At 39.3% G+C, this 22,159-nt stretch overlaps 1 protein-coding gene across 1 annotated transcript in view; it reads right to left on the bottom strand.

The window, feature by feature from the left end:
• Positions 1-1,440: 1,440 nt before the first annotated feature.
• Positions 1,441-22,159, bottom strand: part of LOC139218934 (5-hydroxytryptamine receptor 4) — a 44,723-nt gene continuing 24,004 nt past the window's right edge. The window contains exon 7 of the mRNA XM_070850682.1: positions 1,441-1,580. Within this exon, the coding sequence (XP_070706783.1) occupies positions 1,487-1,580 (94 nt within the window). The 3' untranslated portion in view covers positions 1,441-1,486. The remainder of the gene's footprint in view (positions 1,581-22,159) is intronic.

The raw sequence follows: 22,159 nt of genomic DNA, 5'->3' as shown, positions 1-22,159 counted from the left end.
CATGTGGGTAGTTATACACAGACACCGCAACGGCCGCTGGATTGTACGCCAACGTCTCAACACTGGCCTATAAACACATCCAAGTCTCTGCTCCACGTAGGTCTGATTTTATCTGGTTACTCGTATATGTTTATGGACCAGTCTTGGCCGGTGCTGTATGTCTGTGCTGTTAATGTATCGCAGTTAATGCAGCATCGACGCATGTATTTCTGTGGGCTGAGTGTTAAATAAATAAATAAATAAATAAGTTAGAGGTTGTTTTCTCCCACAAACTTTAGCTTTGATTGTTGCTTATTTAATCATAAATACACTCGTACACTTCGTATAATTCTTTCCTGGAGGGATTTTTTTTGTCGTGTACAGTGCACATTGTCTGCTTTTAAAGAAACTCTGCTCATTTCACAAGTTTTTAATAAGACCAGATAGTATGTTTTCTCAGGTTCCTTTTACTTTATAAGATTGATCGAATAATGTATATGTATGTATTTTCAGTGCTTTGAAACAATGTCCTATTCATTTTCAAAAAAGAGTAAGAGACAATGTCATTGTCGCTTCGTGCAGGATGATGATGATGATGACGATGATGATGACGTCCAAAAATGGCAGTTATCTTTTCCATCTTCATGCTTCAGTGATGTAGAGCTGCATTACAAAACAAACGAACTCAGAGATGCAACAGCTGTGAAACTTTCAGCCCACAGAGGTACAGTGCAACAACATGTTATGTGCCATGAAAGGTTTGTGTTTCATCACAACGGTGAATGTTACAACAGTTTTTCTGATGCTGTGTTTCACCACAAACTGCATGACTTTTAATTTCATATCCTCAGCCTTTGGTGTTTCAAAACTGAGCATAGAATGAAGGACAGGTATAAAAACATCCACTTCTGACACATCCAGCAATTTGAGAGTGCCGTTGATGCTGGTACAAGGCAGGAATACAGACTGATGTACAATAAACTCAACTTTAATCTAATGACACCAGCAGTCATCAGCTCACAGTTAGTCCTGGTAAAACTTGTTTCTCTTTCACAACGTGGTGCCGAAGGGTGCATGACCATACGCCATCATAGAGGTTAAAAAGCAGTAGAGGCATCTTGCTTCCCCCATCATGTTAGCTTGAGTCTTGATCTTGACGTCCTGTAATCCAGATGTATGACTGAGAAGAGTTTAGTTCTTTGGGTTTTAGTACAAGAAGAGGCCTGAAAATGTATTTGTGTTTCACCTCATGGACACAAAGTACTCTGCAACAAGAACTTTAATTCTGAGCCAGTATGCTTAATTTCACATTTAGAGTCACCATGTGTCAGATTTGACTTTGTGCTGATGCAGCAATTGTGCCGCTTACCTTGGACAGCAAAACATGGGTGTAAAAGAATCCAGAATTAGACTGCTGAGATCACAGAAGCTAAAAAGTCTTCATGATTACACCAACTGAAAGTTCCTCTACCTCCGCGGATGATGTACCAGCTCTGTAAAGTCATCTTCATAGTGGTCCAAGAGAGTCCTGGGACTCATGCTCGTTGGCCAGTATCGTCCGGCCGTTGTCGCTGTAGCTCCGGTTTGGCAGGAAGGACAATCTGAAAAAGATACAGTGACTTCTTTAGTAAAACCTAAACCTAAAACTGTTCTAATCCTTTATTTCTTTTAGCATTTTTATTCAGCAGCAGCCATTCAATGTATTTATACTATATTATTCCTTTATTCTCACACAAGATTCAAATGCCTGCTGCCAAACGTTTCTTGCAATTCAGTTTGTAATTTCATCCCTGTTAATTGACTCCCTGTTTACTGTTCACTCTCCTATAGCTGCATCAAGTTAGTGACCGTGCAAACATTTCCTGCTGTCGCCCTCAACTCACTTTCTTTCGGTGAAATCACCGTATCACCAGTGAAAATAGCTGCTCAGCAGAGGTTTCCTGCTGTAGTATTAAACCACAGGTGCTGTTAGTATGGTAACCACAGACGTTAGGGAAATCAACCAGGACTGAAATCTTAGACTTTACATCTTTGCATCAAACAATTCATAATTCAAGGTGGCACAAATCACCCCAAACCACCACAGTCATGTTATTCATGTATTCTGTCCATTTTCCCTGTAACAGACATACAGAGAGAGAGAGAGACAGACAACATAGAAAGAACAACTTGGGTTTCTGATACACTATAAGTATTTAAAAAATGTTGTTTTATCTCACAGCGCAACAAAATTCTGGATGTCACACAATAACTAAGTCATCCTGTTGGTTTTCCAGCTGATTTTGAAGGGATAGTTTGGATTATGTGAAGTGGGGTTGTATGAGGTACTTATCTTTAGTTAGTGTATTACTTACAGTGAATTGCGGTCAGCATACCTCTGGTTTGGAGAAGCAGGCGGGAGTCCCGGTACAGATGTTAAGTAACGTACTTCTGTGGAAGGGGCAGTAGAAAAATGTATTTTTAGCCACCAAAAAAAGCCCACCTAAAAAAATCAATGCTAGTTTAAGTGTACGCTATATTTAGAATATTTTCACTGCTTTACGTTGCCTTCAGACAGCCCTTTTGCAGGAAACTGAAGCCATTCTCTCCCTCTTTGCATGCTTCAAAGCCACCAGACACCAGTCACAAAAACAGTAATTTTACCACTCAGAACAGCGGCATTGCTTTTCTACTGCTGCCTGGACAATTTAGTTAGGTTGTGTTATTGTGTGACTTGGTGTGTTTTTTTTTTTTCAACACTTGGGAGCTTTAAATGCTTAGTTCAGATCAAAATCAACACATTAGATCATTAAATGAAGCAGTGGTAGCACAGTGAACCACTGTGTTCAGTGTGGTAAAATTACTGTTTTTGTCAATAGAGTCTGGTGGCTTTAAAGTGACACAAGTGAAAGAGAGAACAGCTATTCATATATATTAAGCAGTGAAAATATTCTAAATGTACTGTACACTTTAAATTATACTCAACGTTTTAGTTAGGCCCTTTTTTTGGTGATTAAAATTTTTTTTTCCTGCCGCCCCGCCCACATCAGTACAATACTCAGTGTCTGTGCTGGGACCATCGACTGTAGGTATCACACTGTGGACATGCATGTGTACCTCATACAGCCCAACTTCGAATAATCCAAACCATCCCTTTAAACTGTAATGACTGTAACGGGCACAATGACAACAGGACGAATAAAATTAAAGCAAAAGATAATATGTCTGCCTCAAACAATCAGCTGAAAGGGTTTGAAGGGAAGGTCAATGCCAAAGCAGACAGACTTTGAATTAACTAGAGAGCGACTGGGAACCACTGTTGACATTCTTCAAGTCTTCTCAAATAGTTTTAAATGGCAAAAGGACATGTTAGCGTTTGTTTTTGCAGTGAAAGTTTGTTTTAAGTGCAACTTAAGAGTTAACTTTTAAATACTTAGGAAAATAATTAGGGATTTAGAGTATACTGTATGTTTTCACTCATCTGTTTACACCCATCTAAACTGAGCTCAAAAAACAGCAGCATTTATTTGTTTATGACCCAAATGGATTTGTCCATGATGTTCTGGTGGTTTTGCAGCCATAACAGTTTTAGTGCTTCCAAGTACTGCAAATACAGAGGAACTAAATATTGTGGCAAAAAGCAGTACTTGCATAATGTCTTTGTACTATAGAGGCTTCCGCCAAAAATGTGATGCCAGTAAATTTAGCACACACATTATCATGCCACACACATGTTTTTAATAATGCAATGGATGATTATTATAGACAGAGGGAATTTTCCCTTTTACACAAACATCTGCTCCCTCTTTCAAACACATATTAGAACAAAGCCAAATCAGATTTATTGCAATGTTGCAATTTATCTCCACATTTAGACATTTTAATTTAATTAATTAATTAATTTATTTATCTATCTATTTATTTATCTTTTTATTTATTTAGTAAAATTAAGTGCTCCTTTCTATAGGAAGCTAAATAAATAACCTGAAAACCCAATACCCATGACGCGTTGTCATGCAGACTTTCACTTGACAGCATCAATATGTTACTTCCATTTGTCCTGTTTGGTCATTATGAGCCACCGTACCGGTGTGTATCCATGGCAACGGTAGAGAGCGTGCTCAGGTTCGTTCTAGTTCTCAGTCATGTAGGTGAACTGAATGTCAAATCTGTTGAAGTGGCGTTTATTCTTCATAAACCAGATTGTTTTTGAAGACATTGTTATCAGTGACTCACACATAAAGGATCTGATTTCAATATTTCAATTATTTATCTTGTGAAAATCCTGCATCAAATCTTTTTGACTGCGTGCTCCCGCTAGAAATTTACACCGCTCACTCCTGCAAACTTTTGCTCTCCCACTTCCAATGCAGCCCTGTAATGTGTCTTGCCACCTGTATGTCTTCGGTAACATCTTAGATTAACATCTACTCACATTTCCACTCAGTCCCAGCTCAAATTAAAAAAAGAAAATAGCCTGAAGTGGCAAAAAAACGCCTTTACTGTGGAGGAATTTAGTTCCTTTTGAGACTTCATGAGCAAGAGACTACCAGATAACACGCACACCTGAACGGATGTCCGGGTGGATTCCTTCTGTAAAGTTTTGGTGATTAGCTGGTTATCAGACCATTCACTACACACACATGTTCTCACACAGTCCCATGTGGAGGCATGTCCAGGGTGAGGAGGCGACGGGGGAAATATAAACAGAAATGTTCTCTAACTTCTGCTCCTCTGTTTTGTGTGTTTTCTGTACAGCGAGTCTGTTTACTGTCCAAACACAGCTCGGTCTCTCTGTCTCTGTCTGTATGTCTGTCTGTCACACAGTTGTGGATGAGATTCCCAACAGCCACCAGGGGAGGAATCAATCTTAGATAATACCGCCCTGAAATACTGAGGACACAATTCAGGGAAACAGGCATCCGGATTGCAAATAAACATGGAATGAAACCTCCCCACAAAATTCGACCCTGTTCTCTACAAATGACATTTACACACAACTAATTTGCATCCACAAATATGTTTTGGAGGAAATGTAACTGCAGCAACATTTTGTTCCAGTGCAGGAAGTCACCGTGTCCCGTCTCCAGCTTCAAGTTGGAGTTAACTTCAGGCGACTTCAGTACTCAACCAAAACCACAATCTGCTCTCTCCTTAACCTTTACCGAGTGGTTTGAGTTGCCAGGATGTGGATCTTTTAGGGAAAACAAAGAGACGACTCTAAATGTGAACATTTTACAGATGCATTCAATATTCTTGTGGTTGGGAGTCAAATATTACTGCAGAAATGTGGCTGTTTTTTGGACCTGTTCAGAGCGTCTTTTGTGTGCATGTCTAAATACTGTATTTATGTTTATTCACACTCCAAGTACCCATAGTATCATGGGTTTATACTCTTTATTCTGAAAAAGGATAGTGGCAGCTTCTCTTTGGACCCACAAACCTCTGCCAGCAACAGCTGTCCCTACTGCACCAGGGAAAATTAGAAAATGATTGAGTTCATTTTAATTGAATTGTCAGGCAGAAACCTTTAAATAGAGCCTCCTTTTTCATCTGTTGCTCTTTATGAAGCAAAACAAAACCCTGCTCATCCCAGAGATCTGACCCTGGAAGGCATTATCTGAAAACTACATGCAACATCTTTGTAGGGATGGAGACGAAAACCACATTAATTCAATCATAAACTAATTTGTGCTTACATTTATCATCATTAAATCAATACTTTGCTCAAGACTCGGGGGTGTTTTGGATGCAGTTTCTTCCTGCAGCTTAAGATTGATTCAAATTTAAATTCATATGTACAGTCTGACCAAAACACTAATGTACCGCTGATAGACTAAAGATGTTGTTTATACTTGTTCTCACCACAAATTAATTCATGTTCAGTTGAGACAAAGGTCAGTTTGCTGAACTTACATATATGGTATTGTTCACAAGCAAAACATGAACATGTTATCCTTAAATCTTATCTGTACGGCCAAAGCAGATGTTTTGACTACACGTCAGATGATATATGGCGCATACATTACGCCCAAAGCACAGCACATATCTTCCCTCAGACATTCGGTGTAACAGCTTTTAACTTCAAGCTGTGCAACTTCTATTTGGCAGGTTTATAAAAAAAAAAAATGCTATTATTCCCCCCATAGCATAACATTCCCTGAGTTAAAAAAGGGGTTAAGGAGTGTTGGAACTTTCCCATAAGTTAAATAAAATCTTACAACATCAGTTTCATGAAGGAACTGCAGGACTAACGCTTTGTCCACAAATAGTTTGGCAATTAATTCCCACAGCGCTGTCCCTCCTGTGTCTCCTCTAATTTGTCTCATTTCTGCTTTTTCACTGCCAAGTGAAAAAAGAGGAAAAGGTGAGAAGCATTTCCCTTACAATCCATGTGCTCTATGGTCATTTTCCACAATTTTGCCTAGTTTGAGGGCAGTGAAACGTTTTGTGAGGCTGTCAGTTGTCAATTATGATGGAAAGTGACAACTGTTAGGGAACAGTGTGCCTCCTGCGTGGTCAGGAGAAGAGTAACAAGAAATGACTTGTGGGATTTTACAAATTTCTCTCATGGAAATCATCTGTTTTTGTTTCTATTCTGACTCTATAAGCAGCAATTAAACCTGAAACTGAACTGCCAGCCTGTCCTCGTAGTTTTTGTCCTCAGTTTTTTCAAGGGGGTTAAAGCGACCAAGGTAGGTGACCTCTAATATCTGTAGTAATTATGACGGGAGCAAAGGAGGAAGTCAGGGGACGTAGTATGAACAGTGACAAAGTCGTTGTGGTGGTTGAATGGGTCAAACACAGTGTTGACTTTTCTCCTGGGTGACTTTTGTCTCCTGGGTGAGAATCCTGTTAGTTCAAGATTCAAAATGGACATAACATGACTTTAAATGTAACTTTATCTACATCACGTGATATAACTTCACCTCCATAACTCATGTACTCATAATAAACTATTACAATAAGCCTAACCCCTACAGGATAGTTTAGTGGCTTCTAAACTAACCAAACTGTGACCGCTTCACAAAGTTAACCTACGCCACATATGTAACGTGACTTATTTGCCTGCTTGTTGTTGGTGCTGCTGCTGTTTGGGTGTGATGGAACTGCAGGGGGGGGCGACAGCAGAGATGATGTACACTGAAGATTTTCACGACATGCAGGAAGCACAGTGAGATGTTATTTGCTGAACTCCTCAGCAAGGTAACCAACTTTACTGTCTGCTGTCGTGTGGAAAATCACTCCCACCGTGAAATCATGTCTCAATTGCAAATATTATTGACCGACTGTCTTATTAAAGCAACATGAGATTGGTTAAACCTCACTCGCTACCAACGTACCCAGTGTCATCAAATCAACCAGGACTGAAAAGATTGCAACTTTAAAAAAAAGCTAATTGAGAGATATTGACATATGACATCGGTTCAATTAAACTCCATTTTGTTTGTCCTGATAGTGCAAATGAGTTAAACAAATGAAATTACTTTGAAGTATTATTTAATCTGTCAATTGTTGATTTTGCTGTATATTCCTTCATTTGATTTCCCTGAAAAAAGACATAGGCCATTAAAAGTACTTCCAGCATCACTGAATATCTTTTAAATACTTTTAAGGAGTTTATTTCCCTCAATCCAGCAACTCGAGCTGTTTCAGTGGAAACATGCCTGAATTCCTGAGATGCAGCTCTCAGGAAAAAGTTAAAAACAGCCCAAGATCATTTTATTTTTTGGGCTGCTTCCTCGACTCCTGGCTCAGTTTCTACAGCATCAGGCAGTCGATTGCTTTCTGTCAGTGTTTTCTCTCTAAATTTACTGCTGTCACTTTAAATATGTGGATATTTGACGTAAATGAAAGAAATATGTTTCATTTAGAAAGTTTTAAGGATGCCTTTTCCTTCAAGGCCTCGTGATGTCCTGACCTTACAATGCCTTGGTATGACCATTACAAAGTAGACACTGCACTCATGACCCATCCATATATTTGTTCATTCACAAGAACCACATTTTTTATAAGTGCATCAAAGCTGCATTCAGTACATGCTCTTGTTTAGAGGGCATGAGTCCCGTACAACAGACACAAAGTCATTTGTGTGAAAACATCATGTGACCTGTAGCGTGACATCAGCACAAGATCGAGGAGAGGTTTGTGTTCCTTAAATTTTGTGCTAATATCTTTTTGTGGGACGTTAATAATCAAATTTCACTCTTATCTCCTCGCTGTCAGAGCTGAAGTAGTGAGGAGGGAACACCGATGTGGAAGGAAGATAAGGCGTGTTTTCCCACAGTAACACTGAGGAGCGGGGATGTACTGTAGTGGCAGCGACAGGCTGAATGACCAGAGTCAGTTAGCTAGTTAGTTCTGCTTCTTCTAAGAAAACCACTGATTTCCACACAGACCACCATGGTTTCACATGATTCAGCCCACTGATTACTGACTGCATACAACATAGCATGACCATTTACCAAAGCAAAAGACCCTTCTATGCGTGCAGAATTTCAGTCTGAGCACAAACAGCTGCTTCTATCCATGCACTTCTATCCATGCACATGCATAAATAGAATGACAAGTGCAGACTGAAGCATTGCTTGGACAGCTCGAGGGAACTTCATTGGCTAATTGACAGTGTGAATTCATTCTGATAGCCTGGAAATTGGGGCACTAAAGCTTCAGCGTATCCAGTGCAAATATGTTGGACAGATCAACTGGGAGTCGAAGGATGCAGCCTGGGACTCAAAATCCAAGTACGCTGGGTCTAGTTTTTATAAGTGAGGAGCACCTAAACTGACCTTAAGGAAACAGGAGTGTCACCACAAATAAGACATTTTACCAGGTGCCACATTTTACAGTGATTTGATCTGTTTTGGCTTCGACACATTGGATTGTGTTATAATACAGGACATCTGGCCATATTAATACATTACAGGATTTTAGAGAGCCAGATTTTTGCTCCTCTCGCGCTCCACACACTGCTATAAACTCCTCATGTCAATCCCTCCCTACTCCCTAAAATGCGTTTTTCTCCATATGGATGATGCATAAGATACCTGCTCTCATCCAGGCAAAAATATATAGTGCACTAATCAAACTTAGCATCCACAATACACAAAAACCCCAAAAATATAGTACAATAAAAGTTCTCATCATTATGTAGATATTCACTTTGATATTATTAAATGGTAACTGCTGTGCCACAAGCTCATTAAACTGAGAAATTGAGGAAAGAACGTGATGGATGATGAGGGTCCTGAGCCGTATTCATTCCTCTGACATGAAAACATGTTTGGAGAAACTGGAGTGTCTTTCAGCCTCAGATGATTAAAAATGCAGTGACAATATGTCCACACACATGAAGTCTAAGTCTCCAGGGTCAGTACGACTGCGTTCAAGTGGTCAAAAAAATGCCTTAAAAACAAAGGTTGTGCCATGAAAACAAACTTTGAGGCCGACCGACTGAACCACACAGTGCATATTTCAGCATCAATCCACCGCGGTGCCCTGCAGCCCCTCTGTGAGCATGATCTGGATTTCTGGGACACAAGAATCTTCTGTGTTTCATGTTTGTTTTCTGGGTTTTTGCTGTGGATGACTCCGTCCAGCAGTCCAGCCACTCTGAATGACCCGACAGCATCTCCCGAAAGATCTTATCGGGAATAAATTCAGCACAATCTTCATTAATTTATAAGATGTCTTATTTAGCATCACACTTGCAAGTGTTTGATGCTGACTTTCTAATTTGTGTTCTTTCCACTTAGACTGGACCTCAGAAATCTCTCTAACTCCTTTTTTAGTTATTTCAAAGAATGGTGACAGACTACTATTTCTAAACGAACTGAAAAGAGTCATCAGAGTCTCACAAAATGATGTTATGATGTTATTAATATATCATATCATATCCTACTTTAGAGAGCTGCACAGTTCACTGAATGATACCAGTTTATTTATTGAATGTGGTTCATATGTTCTATATGATTATTGCTCACTCACTTCAGTGCTGTCTGTGCAGACTCCCATCATATAGCGAGCACCGACTTTGAGAAAACACAGAAAATTCCTTCCTTTCTCCACACAGATTTTGTTTTGTTAGAGTGAAATGATTTCATCTGACTGAGTGCTGGAGCTGATCTCCCCCCATCCCATTGAAGTTAAACCCACTCACTTCCTGTTCAGAGATGGACCACTTGATAGTGAGATGCTGCATCTATTAAAGACGCTTCATGTCTGTGCTTAAGCGTGTGTGTGTGTGTGTGTGTGTGTGTGTGTGTGTGTGTGCATCCAAATGAAAGATGATCTAATGTGTCAACAACAGTAACTTCTCCTGTGGTCACCCATGAGGAGGCTGTTGTAATAATATGAAAGAAAGGAAGTCAATCTAAAAGCCCTTAGAAAATGGTCAGCAATTTATAGTTAAAGGGCAAACGCATACAAAACTGCAGAAGTCTAGATGTGTGCATGTGTTTGTTGCCTTTGTGTCTTCATCATAAAGCTTCTCCAGCTGAGATTCAGTCACTGTTTCCCATTGATTCTGAAATCCAATCGCTATATCAGTCTTCACCCCAGAGTGAGGGTTGTTTTCATTTAATAACGCTCAATTAAAATAATAAAGTGACTGATATGCAGCCTAACCCGGAGTTTCATCTGGCTGCACCACACGTGTTGGACCAAGCTCTATGAACTGTAAAACTACTGCTGATCACGATTGTACGCCTCAGACAAAAAACACACAGCTATCTTCCTGTCAGTCAAACACACACAATTGCACTCACACACACACACACACATACACACAGAAAGCCTCTTCAGTCACTATAACTTAAGTATGAAAAACACACCTATCCAGATTAAATCTTTTGGCAAAAGCTGAAACAGTTAGAAGCTGTCTGCAGCCAAAATCCATCTAAAGAGCAGCAGCGCTGACGGATTATAGCAGATCTAACAGCGGATGAGATGCGTTTCAAGCTGCCCGACATCTTCCACTGACCCGTCTAAGGATGTATTTACACTTCACGGGTTACCTGCCACTAATTTTCTATCGGTCATTGGTCAGAATCTTGTATTCTTGCATGAATTTTTTGCTTCTGTTTCTTCTGATGATACTGTTTCTCCAACAGATAAGTAACCGAACGATGAAGCTGCTGTTTTTTCACCATTGTCAGTTTTTTGTTCCAGTAAATTTCATGGTTTCTTGGAACACCTGCTTCTTAGAAGGTGTGAATGTTGCAGTCGGATCACTAATTGCTCAAAATTAAATGCCACATGAGGAGAAACATCACAGACGTCATAAGATTACCAGGAAAGCAGCACAGCTTTTCTACATAGGCCGCACTTATCATGTGCCACTTCTTCACCTCATAACGTATTATCAGTTTCGTCCCCTATTCCTGAAACGTTTCTAGATAGTTGCAGTTTTTTAATTTTTCAAATATGTAGACACGTCTTCCCCAGAACATATAAAATATATATATAATGTTACAATTAAAGGCTGTCAGATGTTTTTCTGTTTTATCTGTCAAGTACATTTGAGTGAGATCAGTCTGTGACCTTTTTCGATGACTAACCCACGAGTTAAAAACAACTACACATCATTTTCACCTACTTGTTTGCGGTTGCTAAGGAAACCAATAGTAGAAAAACACTGAAAACAAAACAGTTTTCACTCTAAAAACTCTTAAAACGTCTGGTTCAAAGGAGGGCTCACTGCACACAGAAAATTGCAGAAAGGCTGGAGAAACTGTGGAGGAAGTGCTTTTACTTGTGCACCACAGAGTGGAGCAGCTCAGCAACCAACAGCAGAGGCTGAACTGAGCCGTGTGAGTGTGTGTGACAGACTGAAAAGCTGCCTGTTGCTAAACCACACCATCAAATTTCCCTCAATAAATACAGCACACACAAAAAAAGGTACCTATTGAGTGTGTGCTGATGGTGAGGTAGTCTCATGAAGGATATGTGACACATGCTAATCATATTTGTGAGGAGACGGTCTCAACTGTGCTCTTCTTTCTTTATTTGCTGCGGTTAGTCTGTGTGTGTGTGGGGGGGGGGGGGTGAATATGCTCCGGATGAGGCAGGACTCGGGCAAATACTTGTGATAAATTGATTCATTATGCCGGATTTAGATCCTTGCAGATGAACAGAGAATAAGACTGATTTTTCTGTATGCTCCCTCTTTTGTAAACATGCAGCAAGAATATCTTGGGGGTGCTTATCATTAAGTGTTGTGTCTGAGTACAGACATCAGTGACTACACAGTGACAGTGTCTACTTAATGTGAGGCACTGAGTCATAAAACACAAAATATAAGTGGTTTACCTTAACTTGCTTTTTATGGGATGAGCTAATGCTAAACCTCATAAACATACTTAGTTAACACACAGTTAAACAAAAACTATAAGGAGACGATTTTATTACTAAATGTTGTAATTATGACATCTACTATTTTTCTACAAACTTTTTGAATTTTTCAGCACTATGTACAGTGACTACTACGTCTGGAATGGTGCTTTTTCCAGTTTGCAGATGAATACCTTCAGTCTGGACTCTGGATCAGTGCTGAAGACTGTGAAAACTGATCCTACACATGTGCAGGCTGCCAGGCTACACATTGCCTGCAAGCTCTTTGAAAATGGTGGTAGGTCCTTTAACCTTGCAGGATGTTTCAACACTGTTTATGCTTGATAGACTCACTGAGTTTCATTTATTTTTCATACATCCAATGTGGAAGGCTACTGCATGAGCCTGCAACATGATCACCTCTTACACAGAAAGTGACAATGCCATGGTATTTACAATTCTGAAAATGTAGAGAAATAAAGACATTTATTGGTGCCTCTATTGATAAAGGAAGTCCACTGTTACATGTAACGTGTCTCGCATGAAACTGACAATATGATGGTGATTTCTGTCCCTGAAAATGGTTGATTGTGTAAAATATTTGGAGCCAGTACTCTCAGTCCTCTATTGGAAAATGTCTGACCACTATTATTCTCCTCAGGTGCAAGGCGACATTTGTCTCTGATGGGCTGATAGTGACTGTCTGAAATCTGTTCCTGCAAATCGAAATGAAAATTATATTCGCTTGAAGTGCAAGAAATAGAAAAAAAATAGGTGACATTTTCCTTAGGAAATGTGTGTGCTTGTGCGATAACTAATAAAAAAAAAAAAACATTAGTGATAAATGTGTTGGTTGCTCATTATGGGCAACTCTATTTATAACCATATTTATAAATGCCAAATTCATAATTTCCTACCAGACAGAATGAGCTACTCTACTTTTAATCCCATTTATAAGGAATGTGTGAGCTCCTGACACACGTCTGACCTGAGTAGCTACTGAACACAGAGTTTTTCATAACGAGTGAGAGGCTTGTTAACTGTCTGACAGGAGGAGCCACTGGTAGCTCATGATCGGTGGGTAGCACCGACTGTCACTCCTGCATGCTTTTCCAAACTAGAGGAAGTATATTTAAACACATGTGGTGATTATTAATCCATGCCGTCACAACCCTATGAAGGAAATATGTTTAAATAAAACTATTTAAAGGAAAGATTCACATTATTTTATTGCCTGAATTTGATTATGGCTTAACAAATAAACAACATAATTAAATAAAACCATTAAAAGGACTATGCTGTACATTATTAGTTTAATAAAATCGAATCTAGATTATTTAAAAAGCACTTTAATACACAATGTGAACCAAATAGTGTTATTCCATCCACCACCCCTGCACTGACCTCTATAGATGAATGAACTCAAAACTTTCTGCAGTGATGCAGTGAATACAGAGTTGTTGCATGTGAACATGATGCTCATGCAAGCGGCTCTGTGAAGTTGTATTTAGGTACATGTTGATGTTAAGTGGTCATGATATTTACCATGTTCACCATCTTGGCATGCTAATATTTGCTAATTAGCACTTAAAGCTCAGCTTAAGTACAGCTGATGGGAATGTTATTAGTTTTGCTAACAAGCATTTTGTAATAAAGTCAAATATTCCATATATTGAAGTTTTGGCCTGAAATCATCACTTGATAAAAAGTGAACAGTTCTTCATACTGACGGGGGGCATGAATGTCTGAACTAAATTTTAAGGAAATCCATCCAATAATTGTTGAAACCTTCACACAAAACCTCACGATGGTGCTAGAGGAAAAGTCAAGTGATCACCAAAATCATTAGGCTTCATCCTATGGGCATCATGAATATCTGTACAAAACCTCCTGGGAGTCCATCTAATAGTAGTTATAGTTATGACACATCAGATATTTCAGTCAAAGTGGTGAACGAACTGACTGACAGACGAACATTATATGCTGAAAAAATACCTGCAGGGACCTGAGATTATCACGTTATCTCATGTTTGCTTGTGTGTCTTTGTGCAGCTGTGTGTTCACATACTGAAGACTGTAAACGAGGACGACTTTATCAGAAGCCTCATTACCAACTGTCATAGCTAAATACTAAAGTCCAGGCATATTATTGTAGTATAATCGGATCAAGTTTTCAGCTACGGCAGTTTCTGCCAATTACTTTTCATGCTAGAATGGGACTGTAACTAGTAAAAGTGAACAAACCAGAGTGCACAAGCTTTAAAACGAACATCTGAGATATCTTCAGGGGATCAACACCCCTAACAGCAGTGCAGAACAGCATTCAGCAGGTGGAGTATCAAGTTTGAATGGTTGCATGCAACAGACTTTTCCTCCTTACAAGCAGTAAAAACTTCAGGTGAACATTATTCAGATGGCTATATAACAACTAAAATAAATAAATAAAACTTAATTTATGGGGAGAAATAAAATCCTGCAAAAGGTGTCATACATACAGAAAAAATATTCATCTTATTTGGCACAAAGATAGCAAGACATGATTTGTCTAACAGAGATCCTTTCTGCTTCCATCCCAGCAGTCCTTCCTTCCTTGTGCCCCCTTAGGTTGACTTTCTATAGCTCTTTCTCTGAGCAATTTCACTTTATTTAAGTGTACACTTTACAAACCATAAAGCACTTACAGCAACGGGCTTCCAGACACAGAGACCGTTTACAGTTCATCAAGCAACGAGGGGCAGTAAAGTCACATTTAATGTTTGGCATGCAGGGAGAGGCTACTGAAGCTCTAGCCGAGAACACAACGTCCAAACGGTTTCCGAGAAAACAATCCAACTAATGTGAACTGAATTAGGCTGAATTGAACTGAATTATATCTTTATTGCTTCTTTGGGAGAAATGTGCTCTGTGGACAGAGTAAGTAAAAACACATGATCACAACAATGAAAGCAAAAGAACAAACAAATCCTAAGATTGCCTGAACCTCATCCCCAAATTTAATATCAGATCTGCGCAATGCACATGCTGACCGCCGGTCTTTATATCAGATTTGAACTGAGCCTTTATATCGTGTGTATCAGACATGAGTCGACTCAATTATTTTTCTCTCTTTTAGGCAGACGGAGAAATGTAAAGAATGTGATTCACCTGAAGCTACAACAAGGTCAACATTGACAGAGACTTCTGGCATTACAACATTACTGAAACTCACCTGCACTGTTGTAAAGTTGAACATATACGTATATAAAGACAGGATTTATGGGAGCATGAACACACACACACACACACACACACACACACACACACACACACACACACACACACTCACACACACACAAAACACCTCAGATATGCACAGTCTATCACATTACCAGTAGCTTTCTGGCCCTGAGGTTCCCAAAAAAACAGCTACAAAATAACAGCAGTGAGCATGTGATTCATACCAACTACAAGAAATGACCCCCCAAAAAAAGAAGGGATTATGGGTAGCAGAAGATCACTGTTAACATGTGATTAGCTAGAGGTGCACATGCCTCGATAGCTACGCAAAAATAAAATGAATCATCAGATTTGTTTCAACTCATGTGTTGCTGAAATGTCAGCTTATCAGAACTTTCTCAGTGTACAAACTGTTTGTGAGTCATGGGGTTTTCGTTTAGAAGTCCTAGTCTGTTAAAAAATTGGCTGTAAGCACATAGAGCAGCCAAACAAACGAAAAAAGAGCAAAAAAGCTGGCATTCCTGAAGCCTTTTGGACCGCTCGCTGGTGTGATAACAGCCTTACTTGTCATCAAATACAGTGCAGCATTTATTCACTAATCGTCCTCTTGTTCTTGGATCGCATCAGCTGGAGAGGAGACCAGCATTTGTAAAGGTAGCGCTGAGGGACTGAGTCTGCTCGCAGAACGGTAGGAAACAGTGATAGTGTAAGTCCTCAGGAGCCCCATCAGAAGCCTGGCAACACATCTGATGCCAAGTTCAATCATAATGTTTCAACACGCTGAAATGAAGTTAATTTATTTTCCCGCTCAGCGTTGTTTTTAGCTCACTCTCCCCGACAGTCAGCTGATGTGAAGTCTTGTTCGCTTTCCAAAGACAATCTGTTTCTTTTGACAGTTTTATGAAATTAATTACAAGTCACAGGATGTTGCACTTTTCCTTGTTTGCTTCCTTATCAACTGCAGCGTGTTTCTCATATTCTTATATTTCTTTGTTGTTTTTCTCCAGTGCGTGTACAACACTTTTGCTGGAACTCTTCAGAGCGAGTGAGACGGCTGAATGATTAATTCTTTTTTTATACACAGGAAAACTCTAAATTTGCTAATTTGAGTAATTTTACCAGGCAAATATGATGATTGAGATAACTTACATCCTGATATCTGGGGAAAAACAGTCTGAACAGTTTGAATTATACACACATCTATTTCTATTACTACACTAAAACATATGCAGTATCATTACAGCAGACAGAAGTGGAATTATTGCTTTAATAAATGTGTTTGTATGAACAATGGATCACTTAACTACTCGTATACATGTCAGTTGTTTGTCATGACAAGCAAACAGATAGTTATCACCCAGACCTCCAGCGTTCCCCCTAACAGTCCACAAAGCCTTTTTTCACAGTGACTCTGTACAAACAAGGCCCTCTGTGGTCTGTTGCCTGTTCTTATGAAAGTGCTAGTTTGTGCAGAATCCCTGTGACTGGCTTGTTACGCTCTAACCCTGATTGGTTGGCTGCGCTTACAGTCACACATTTTTTAGAGAACTCCTCATGAATTCTCCTTCACATCTTTCCTTGACCTCATGACTTTCCAAAATAAAAAAATAAAAAAAAAGCTGAGCAACAGATCCTGAAACTTCAGGAGCTAAATTGAATTAAGACATTATTCATTTTATCATTAACACCTTCACTATTCAAAATGTCTTCCTTGAAAAAGGCCTGTTGTGAATGTACTTAATCCTCTACTCTACTAGGCTGTACAGTAAGGACAGGTCGTAGTATAGTTGGACATATTGTTTTTTCTAATTTCTAATCTGTATTTATATTTGCCAGGACATTCACAGCTGGCGAACGTGTAACTGTAGCCTGTAAGTGGGATAATATAATATCAAAAATAATTCAACCCTTGTTTAGAGGCTGACTAAACGTGGAGCTGAGTCTGCAATTCAAGTGAAATAGCACCCACGACATCTTTTGTGCCCCAAAATCGTTTTTTAACAACAACCAAAAAAGCGAGCCTTTGTCCCTCACACAAAGAGACGGCCTTAATTGAATTTCAAAGAGCTGATTTGCCCAGGTGGGTCCATTCTAGGCTCCAATTTGTCACCAAGGGAACTATGTTTCTATTAAAGAGGAGAGCAGAACCAGAGACGGAGAGAGAGAACGAGGGAGAGATGAGTTTCATTTAGAAGTACAGATGTGCTCAGAACGTCCAAACTGAGTCTAAAACTGAGGAGGAAGAGACGAGACAGCAGCTGATGTCCTCAACCCAAAGTGGAACAGGAAGCAACCAGGACAACCATCGTATTTGAGATTTTTATCATTACTATTATTACATCTCTAACTTTCTTTCCTTTCTTGATCAATTTTGTTCTTGTAAAAAATATGAGAACTAATCTAGTGTTTTAGAGCTAGAGATGAGAGAGGTAGGGACAAGAGACCTGAACTACACATTATCTCTCTTTTTCTTTCCATGTTTTATCTGATTCTTTGCTTTGCTTTAAGCCAGAAAAAATCATCGTTTCCAAATCATTATTTAAGATAATAATAAAAATCTACTCAGTAAACGGAGAGAGAAAAAGAAAAACATATCAAGAAGCAGGCTAAACATGGAGGGAAAAGAAAGGTGATTTTAGAAACAAGACAAACATTTCACACCAACGTTCAACAAAAAAAGAAGTCAAGAGAAACAAAAGATAAAAATCTTCTGGGTGAGAAAAAGACAGAGAGCAGTGAGGTGCAGAGAGGAGCAGCTGGAGGATTTTAGGTTTCAATCAAACAATAATAAGTCATACAAGTCTAATAATAAATCACAGACATGAGTGTTTACACTTCTCAGGCCCGTCTGTCTAAACTAAGTGTCTGTGGTCGACACAACATGCTCCTTTTCGCCAGTGACCTGCTTCCCATTCAAACGGCTGCACACCTTCACACCTTGCAGCCTGCACAAAGACAATCTGAGCAGGAGTGGCTTTTAATGATTTCGACCCTGCTCGGCTCTGGCATCTCGAGACGAGCCAGGTCGTGCTCTCCTGATGATGTGGAGGATAAACTGCATGAGAGCGAATTTTCAAATTTTCACACAGTCCTGCAGGACGAAACCTGCCTCTTCAACCGAGGTCGACAGATCTATTTTGGGACACTGTTTTCCCAAGATGAAAAGTTCTGATTCCCTTTCCTCAAATATCCTCGCAGGCTTGATCTGGACTGCTCTGAGACCTGACTTACTTGAGACATGACGCCCTCAAGATTGAAAGAAAAAAAACACTTGAAAGTTCAGAAACTCACAGAACAAGTAAAATGAATGAATAAGACGGGCTTTGCATGCCCAAACAGCCTGAACAAGGATTTATTATTCGTTAAAAATGTGTTATTTTAGTGGTTAGAAGACCTGAGGACTTGTGACTTGACTGTGACTTGACCTCAAAAGACTTCATACTAGTTTATCAAAAGGGCACCTCATTGATTTAGTGTTGCATTCAAGAAAATATCCTGATTTTGCCATGAACCCAAACCCTTATGTTAGACCCCTGAGTGGTGCTCCTGGGTAGTAAATCGATCCTTTGTATACATCTAGTGTGATGAACACATTGTGTCATTCAGTGATTCAACAAGTAAATATTTTACATTGCATTTTTGCACTCATACCTCATGTGAGTTCTTCCCTCCTGAATATCTCTGCTCAGACATAATTTCCCTACATGGAGCTGAATATTTAATCTTATCTTAATAATCAAAACACAGAAACATTCAAATGGAAAAACAGCATTGATTGAGCAGGGCGGCAGGGCCTCGAGCCACAGTCGTCTCACTCCTATCCCACATGACCCCCGTTCCAGAGAGATTTCAGATTTCAGCTGTTTTCAAATCACAAAACAGCTGTGCTTCGCTTTGGCATCGAGTGCCAGAGAGCCGAAACACAATCTGAATGTACAATCACTTTTTGATTGTACACAGCTGATAACGGGGGCTGCTGTCTGGCTGTATTCATGGGATTCGACAGGACTTTTGTCTCCATGCAGAGCTGGAGTTTAACTGAGGACAGATCGCACTGAACCTGACTGACTGTTACAGGAAGAGTTGGACATTCTGAGTTGTAGCTTGTTATTTTTCTCACCAGACACTTGACACTTGAGGGGAACAAGTTTTCATTATAGCACTTCCTGACTTCCCAGAAACGTTAATCTACAGTGAATTATTTACTATATTGTTTCTTGTCTTTAATAGGAACTGAGATGAATACCTGTTTACCTGCACAGGTTTGACTGTAAACGCTGACAAATAATTTGTCCTCTGGTGTCGGTTTGTGCACATTAAGCCTGCATTAAGATCCTATATTACACCTTTCACTCTTGTTTGACTCACTGCCATCCTTTTATCTTTTAGTTCAAGCTCACACATTTAGCCCACACTGTTTTTATTTACTGATGTCAGCTGCTCTGAGGGAGGTAAGATGACAGAGCTGAGAGAATCACAATCACAGAGAAATTACCGCGGACCAGAGAGGTGAGATTAAACTTGTAAAACTTGATTGTTTCAGATACAGGATCACTCACACACACACATCTAATACTAAACTTTCTTTTAGTTTAGTCCATGTCTAAGCAGGACCGTGAAAAACTTGTTTATGTATTTAACAGTGTCTTAACCAGGACTAAGAAAATGGACAAGTCACTGCATTGGCTTCCTGTGTGCCTTAGATTTCAGTTTCAAATTCTGGTGCAGGTTTTTAAAGCACTTAATAAGAGAACCAGCCACACCCGTCAGGTCTTCAGGTGCTGGTCTGCTTATTGTTCTCTGGGTCAGAACAAAGTTTTTGTTTTTATGCTCTTCATACCTGGAATAAACTTCCAGAAAATCTGAAGTCTGCCTCCATGTCACCCATGTTATCCTTTAAATCAGGGCTTAAAACATTTCGAATTTCTTTTAGGATTTTAAATGTACTTTTCACAGCTCTAATCCTTTTTCACTGCCCCATTATTATTATCATTATGCTCCATTTTATCCTGTGGGTCTCATAATGGAGTGTTTTAATTATAAATGGTTTTTAATCCATAAAGCCACAATGTACAAAATGTGCAATACAAATAAAGCTGCCTTGCAGTGCCTGCATCACTGACCAGAAACTTTATGTAGCACAGTTTTAATAAGGTTAAAAGGTGTTTCAATGCTAAGTGCAAATTACAAAAGGCATGATATTTAAGATAACAAAAAAAGAATAAAAATGAGGAATCATTTTCTTGGAGGATCTATTAAAAGACAAAGACCTTCAAAGATCTCTAAAAAACACTAATTGATACGTCGTTTCTTGAAACTTGAACTGTAAGTGTAAATCAACAGGTGTATCGGAGGCAGACTTTTTGAACAGTTCACACTCTCCCATGAAAAATCGCGGAGCAATTTAAACTTCTTTGCTCACTACTAAGTCCCCACAGGACCGTAAGTTCCTTCTAGTCCTACCACAGTGACGCCATCCAAAACAACTGGGACTGCTGCTGTCATGTTCTGGCCAAACAGCTGCCTGGAGCTCCACATTTTTAATTACAACACCGGTGTGACTGTGATCGGTAATATAAGATGGAAGATCTTATAGTGGTGTTCCCTGAAACAAATGACTGTTATTCAAAAATCCTACTTGGTCTGTGGACCATTACCAGGGTCATGTTTATGTCGCAATATCGTCCAAAGATTAAGAAGGCATATTTCAATCCCAGTTTGTTTAGATTAGACTATGTTTGCATGTAAAAAAAACTCCCCACATGACTCGTGTCCAAGTCCAGTGTTTAAAGAGGATAAAAGTAGCAAATGCGATTGCTTGACACAGCCTCTAACACACCCACCACCTGTAATGTATGTAATGTAATGTAATGTATTCTTTCTGTTAACAAAAGTGACAGATAGAAGCTTTTTTTCAGGGGGTGTGTATGCTAATACACATGTGTATGCTAATTTCTGTCAAATGTCATTTCTGGCCAACATGCAACACACCTGTCCTTCATCAGGTAATTAAAGGTGCACAGCTGTTGCAGCTTGTAGTGATCAATAACCAAGTAATGCGAGCTATATTAACACCATCCTGCACGTGACAGCATGCAGGGTTTCTCCCACTGTCACATCAGCAATATGAGTGAGCAAACAAGCTTTGTGAAAGCTTTAGGTGTTGCTTTTTACCATTTTTATTTATCTTACCTTATCTTTATTCATTTAAATTGTTTTTATGTGCTTCTATCCTTTGGTTTTAACCTCATCTTTAACAGTCTTGTCTGGTTTGCAAAGCACTTTGTAACGCTGTTAAGAAAAGTGCTATATAAATAAAGTTATTATTATGATCATTATTATTACTCCTCAGCTTGGTTTAAATGTGGCAACAGTGAACACGGATTAAAATCCTTTTCATTCTGACTGGAGCAACACAAATACCTGTGACTGTGTATTTACTCAACAGCTTTAACCTGTTTCAGATGGTCTTTTCTACTTTCTCTACTAGTGGGCACAACACAAGGTCTTTGTTATGACTCTAATCACAAACAAGTGTCTACTATCCACTGCTCTGAGTGTCTACTGTGTGTGTGTGTGTGTGTGTGTGTGTGTGTGTGTGTGTGTGTGTGTGTGTGTGTGTGTGTGTGTCCGTTTGTTGTTGGGACCACTCAGG

Source organism: Pempheris klunzingeri, chromosome 19 (genome assembly GCF_042242105.1).
Source record: "Pempheris klunzingeri isolate RE-2024b chromosome 19, fPemKlu1.hap1, whole genome shotgun sequence".
Classification (NCBI taxonomy): Eukaryota; Metazoa; Chordata; class Actinopteri; order Acropomatiformes; family Pempheridae; genus Pempheris; species Pempheris klunzingeri.
This window is presented reverse-complemented; position numbering and strand designations above follow the sequence as displayed.